The sequence below is a fragment of the Penaeus japonicus genome, unplaced genomic scaffold (genome assembly GCF_977035675.1).
Source record: "Penaeus japonicus unplaced genomic scaffold, GWHDUDI00000001_assembly GWHDUDI00000037, whole genome shotgun sequence".
NCBI lineage: Eukaryota > Metazoa > Arthropoda > Malacostraca > Decapoda > Penaeidae > Penaeus > Penaeus japonicus.
In genome coordinates this window covers 15,944,239-15,950,082 of record NW_028234439.1, presented here as the reverse complement: position 1 = coordinate 15,950,082, position 5,844 = coordinate 15,944,239, and the positions used below count along the sequence as shown (strand labels likewise).

At 37.1% G+C, this 5,844-nt stretch overlaps 1 protein-coding gene across 3 annotated transcripts in view; it reads right to left on the bottom strand.

The window, feature by feature from the left end:
* Window positions 1-355: 355 nt before the first annotated feature.
* The window catches only part of mtTFB1 (mitochondrial transcription factor B1), a 15,475-nt gene continuing 9,986 nt past the window's right edge, over window positions 356-5,844 (bottom strand). Inside the window, exons 4-8 of one of the 3 annotated variants that reach the window (XM_086532371.1) lie at window positions 4,895-4,974; window positions 3,618-3,795; window positions 3,199-3,242; window positions 2,298-2,409; window positions 356-837 (exon numbers count right to left, since the gene is read on the bottom strand). In XM_086532371.1, the coding sequence (XP_086388497.1) occupies window positions 730-837; window positions 2,298-2,409; window positions 3,199-3,242; window positions 3,618-3,795; window positions 4,895-4,974 (522 nt within the window). In that variant the 3' untranslated portion in view covers window positions 356-729. The remainder of the gene's footprint in view (window positions 838-2,297; window positions 2,410-3,198; window positions 3,243-3,617; window positions 3,796-4,894; window positions 4,975-5,844) is intronic. The other 2 variants (XM_086532372.1, XM_086532373.1) reach the window with 2 other exon arrangements.

The following is a 5,844-nucleotide window of genomic DNA, read 5'->3' as shown; positions in this document are numbered from 1 at the left end:
ACTGGTGCTTTCACAATCCTTATAAATATCTACATCTCATTAATAATTTACTGTGATTTAACCCATTCACGCCGGGGCGATTCCGGCTTTGAATGGTCACAATGCTTGGGTTTTTGAACACATAGGCCTAACACCTCGGGATTCTCGGGCGCACTAGCCGTGAGCCTGGGCTATCTGCTTGCTCACCTTGGCCAAATATCTTGTCGCCCAAGAATCCTGAGGCGTTAGGCTTATGCGTTCGAAAACCTTGGTATTCCAACCAATTAGAGCTGGTATAGCCCCGGTACGAATGTGTTAAAAGTAATGAGGCTTAAATTTGATCATATGTAGAAATAAGTTAAATAAATATAGAAAATCTATTTATTAAATGTTTATTGAAATAAATTGCCCTGGTTCAATAAAATGGTTTCATTTTCAAGTGAGAAAAAGTAATAAGCAAACTTTCAATAATATCACTTACAATAAATGTCAACAGATTACAAATATTTTAATTTCCATGAAATTATTTCTGTCTTCATCCATCAGTCTTGTAAGGCATTCTGCAAAACATTTTTGAAACCTGTACTATATTTCCTATGGGTTAATTTCCACTTTCATTACCAAAAAGCTCTGTATATGACACAAACAAAAATAATATCCATTGTTGAAACATGAAAAAAAACAAAAAAATCTAAAAAATATAGCTAGGATACAAAATGCATTTTCCTCCATGATATCACAATTAGAGCCTCAGGTAGTGAATGGCGGCTTCAGCATCATTTCGGCTGGAATATCCATGGGGTTGAGGCCAGGGACTTTCTGGAGCAATGAAGCCGATTCTTGCTGCAGAGTTTCCAGCTGAAAGGGATAAAGAAGAAATGGAGTGATGCTGAGAGGCTGGAAGCTTATAATTTGTGTTAGAAAGTTGATTTTGACCTTGTTAGGGAGAAGAAGTATTGTACTTAAAAAAAAGAAAGAAAAAAAAAAAGAAAGAAAAAAGCAATGGTCAATGAATTTTTGCTGATTGGCAAAGTTCAATTCAACTCGTTTTTGATGTCCATGTTTGGGAATGTAATGCTGTAGGAAAGACTTAAGAACATAATAAGGAGTACTTGAGTGACTGCAAGCAATGCCTAACTGAGACTTGAAAAAGAAAAAAAAATCTCATTGTGAATTTAACAGGTTTACATCTGCTCTAGATACAAATCTTATACCAGCCATTGCCATACACTTCTTAAAATGTCTTCCTTCATCCCTACCCTATAGAGATGTTCATTTCTGAAAAAGATATGGCTTTTTCATTGCGTTTGCTAGGCTATATGTAATTTAATAGTATTTCACTGAAGACTGTCCTTTTAATTGTTGTACTTACAGTATTAAGATGATACTAAGCTAGGCTAAACTTATTAAAATTTGAAAACCCCAATAAAAGTCTTCTTCATATGTCCAAATAGATATAATATTTGAGTGTTCTAAATGATAATCAGCAATATTTTCATCATACTGTAAAACAACAGAGCTGTGACCTGCAGCATTAATTTGTGCTTCTGAAAGAGGGGAGAGGAAAGGTAGACAGATGTGGCATCACAATTGCCAAATGATTAGTATTTAAAAAAATAATAATAATAATAAAATAAAATAATAATAATAATAATAATTAAAGGGTGATTTCATAAAATTGGTGTCACAAGGCACTTACAGCAATGTGAGTATGATGAAGCTTCATTAGAGTATTTTCAGTCATGGGTGTTCTTTAACCATAAAATAAGAGGGGTCTTTAAAAAGAACTTATCTATATATAACACTATAATAACAAGCATATTATAAAAATAATCAAATATATTTAACCCATTCACACCGGTTGACGTGATAGCACGTATTGTGGTTTTCGTGTCAGACGCCCTGGACGCGCTATGAGGGGAAGCCGCGCGCTCGGGTAGAGCGAGCGGGCAACCGAGGCTTGCGGCTTGTGCACCCGAGAATCTCGAGGCGTTAGGCTTATGCGTTCGAGAACCCCGGTATTGCGACCGCGCAAAGCCGGAACTGCCCCGGCGTGAATGGGTTAAGATACATTACCACTTTAGTCACCTAAATGTCCTTGATACTGGTTAACCTCCAGGACTAGAACCTCTACCTCTACCATGGCAGCAGAGGCAAATAAATACTTTCCTGTAAGATGTGATCATCTGTGATTGAATCTGAAAAATTGGCTTAGTTGTTTCTTATCCTTATTCTTCAAAATTCTGAAAATAATCCCTGTTGTGGGAAGGTGAGAGGGTGAGGATGCAAGAATCCTTGTGTCAAGGTGCTAACCATACCTTCTTCACAACTTTTTCTCTCTTGACTTCATAATACGGGTCCTTTGGTTCCAGTTCTGTGAGGTTCAAGTAATCATCTGTGTCCTGGAAGAGGGGGCACTCAGACGAAGAACTAAAGAAAGAAAAGTAAAATTAGAATATTTACTTTGTAAAGTGAAGTGAAGTAATGTGAAGTCTGTTGTTGTGAATGGCGGTCTATCAAGGCAAAATGTGCTGCTGTTGATGAAACAGATAATCTTTGATAATCAATCAATTTAGGCCAAATTATCAGGTGTATTAGAGGTACCACAGGACTCCATCCAAGGACCTTTTTCCATCTTGATCCTAAGAGATAACATTGATAAATTGGTAGTGTTATTATTCATCTTAAAGCACTGTATATTACATGAGTCTAAAGAAAGGTATAAAGAAACAAAAAGAATGTTTTAGAATTACATGGGAACCTCAGAGCAGTATATCTGTGGGGACTCTGCCCTGGGTATTTCAATAAGCAAGAACAGTATACTCAGGCCACAGACAAACATTTTGGTATGTAAAAGAGAATATATGGCTGGATAATCAAAACATCCAAGACAAAAAAAGTGACACACTGGCTCTATTGAAAATCCACTACTTCAGCCACAATACTTAAAATCCTGGAAGCTGTTTAAAGACTCTTTATCAGGAAAACAACTGGCATTAGAAACATGGACCACTGTGAGAAAGGTATGTTGCTGAACCACACATGAAGAGGATGTACATGCTGTATTATCAGTTAATAAAAAGTGAGTTCTAAAAATACTGCTGTAAATTATTGTCTGCAAAAAAATAATTTTACTTATATTAATGACTGTCACACTAAATGGAAATGTGCAAAACTGATGACAGACACATATTACATGATAAGTATAATATCGACTACCTCTCTGTGTCCTTCTGTTTCCGGGTTCCCTTGCTTTGACCACCCTGAAATAGAGTAAATGAAAATGATAAAAATGAAAAAGTATATTAACAATAACAAGACATACAGAGATGAACATGTAAATGCCATGTTGCCAAACACTCATTTTAGATGCTATTCACTTTCTTTACAATGGGAGGGAGAGGGAGGGGGAGAGGGGATGGAAAGGTAAAGAAGGGAAGGGGAGAGAAATAGCAAGAGAAAGAGAGGGAGAGCAAATGAGGGAGTGGGAGTGAGAGTGAGAGTGAGACAAAGAGAGAGAGAGAGAGAGAGAGAGAGAGAGAGAGAGAGAGAGAGAGAGAGAGAGAGAGAGAGAGAGAGAGAGAGAGAGAGAGAGAGAGAGAGAGAGAGAGAGAGAGAGAGAGAGAGAGAGAATGTACCTTTTGCGAACTAGGTTTCAAAGATTGCAGAGGCAGTCGCTGGAGGTAATTCAGGTGGGGAGTGACAGAGACATCATCCGTCACCTGTTTGATTCTCTTCAGCATCTCCAACACCTTGGATGCACTCCCTGGACTGAGGTGGGTTGGCTCACTTCCACTCAGCAGTTGAGACAAATATCTGTCAAGAGTGTGCAGATAGTAAATACATGTCAATTAAAGGCCTAGAATGTAGAAACTATAGCTTATAGCCAATATATTTCAGATATGGAGAGAGAGGAGAAGAGAGGAGAAGAGAGGGGAGGACAGGAGAGGAAAGGAGAGGAGAGGAGAGGAGAGGAGAGGAGAGGAGAGGAGAGGAGAGGAGAGGAGAGGAGAGGAGAGGAGAGAGGGGAGAGGAGGGGAGGGGAGGGGAGAGGAGAGGAGAGAGAGATATCAAGCAACTGTAACACTGCACCATCAACAGTTTCTCTTAGGATACGGAAAGTTGTGGCATGAATTCACATGTATCTTTAATATGGAAGCTTACAGTATTTCTTACAAAGTTTCAAATGCAAAGCACATGAACTTTTAAGATCCATAGATATGCAATGTTAACTGACTTGGTTATGTAAATAATTTATGATAATAATTGTATAACTTGTACATTATCTAAGGTTAGACTTTAAGATGGGAATCACCATATATGTCATCCTTTAGTCTATAAAAGCATTTATTACTATAGTGTATGTCTGTAAATTGTAACCAAAACAATGCATTTGTAATCAATAAAGTATAGAAAAAAAAGAGAGGACAGGAGGGGAGCAGAGGGGAAAGGAAAGGAGAGGAAAGACGAGAGAGAGAGAATGGAAGACAAATACACAGAGGCAAACAGACATAAAGACAAAGACACACAGACACAAAGAGAGAGAAAAACACAGAGACAAAGACAAAGAGAGGGACAGACAGACAGACAAAGACAGTAAAAGACAGGCAGAGAACCAAAGAAAACATGGATTTGGCTACCCTCTGAATTTTTTTTATGAAAAAGAATAACTGTATATCTGCAGTAAAAAGGTATGATAAGAATTAAAACAAAAAAAATATTACAAATCAAGGTAACTGTTTGTTTCAAGACAGTTTTACATTGAAACAATAATCATATGCATGTCTTGCATTGAGAAATTATCTATTCTAATTTATACCTTATTCAGTTACAGTGAACTCTACTTTACCTGAATATTTTACTAAAATTTGGATCTAACCTTACTCTATATTATTTACAGTGAACTCTACTTTACCTGTATATTTCACTGTAATTTGGATCCTCAGGTCTTGAAGCTTCCCAGTGTTCCTCAAAGCAAGCACTATACATCATTATCTGTGAAAAGAAAAGAACAGTTAAAATTCCAAAATAAGAATATAAAATAAGATAAAACCCAAATTACAATATTGCCACTTTATTCCCCCTGCCTCTTTCTTCCACAACATACAAAAATCATAAATACCAAAAAATATATAAAATAAACTATAGGAAACATCTCAAAAGACACAGTCATCCATTACATAAACCATCATTCCTACCATTTCAAATAACATAAACTGAAAACGAGACGCTAAGTTACCAATAATCAAAATCCTTCGGCTTTCTAAATAACCCCAAAGGTCTTATTATCTGACATGAAGTGCACCACTATTCAATCTGCACCAAAAAATGAATTGATTTTTTTTTTTGGAATCTAAATAACAAAATCTACATCAAGAGCCCAAGCTTCCTGTGGAATACTGGTACAGGTTGTGCATGTCTTCACCTGAGCATGACTCACCATTGCAGAGAAATGATTGCAGTTACCCCTAAGAATCATAATTCCTCCAACTTTTCTGCTCCCCCAACCCCTCTTAACCAATTACAGACGGGGATAGATTCACTTGACTGGTTGCCAGGCGAGGCACTTGTGGCACTTATGTGGCAACCAAGATGGGTTGTATTTCAGAGCGAGTGAGCTTCACCCAATGTATCACATCATATCTTTCATTCACTCATTATGATACTAGACCTGTATTTGTGTTTTTGTGTTGTACTCTCTTGTGAGACTTATATGTACTATCTACAATGTTTATCAATGTTGTAGTAGACTAGAATTGTAGTATAGGGTCCGTAATAGTTCATTATATTCTTTATACTCAGTGTGATGGAAGTATAAACCCATTTCAGATTGGGCACCTAACGACCTAGCTACCAGCCAAAATT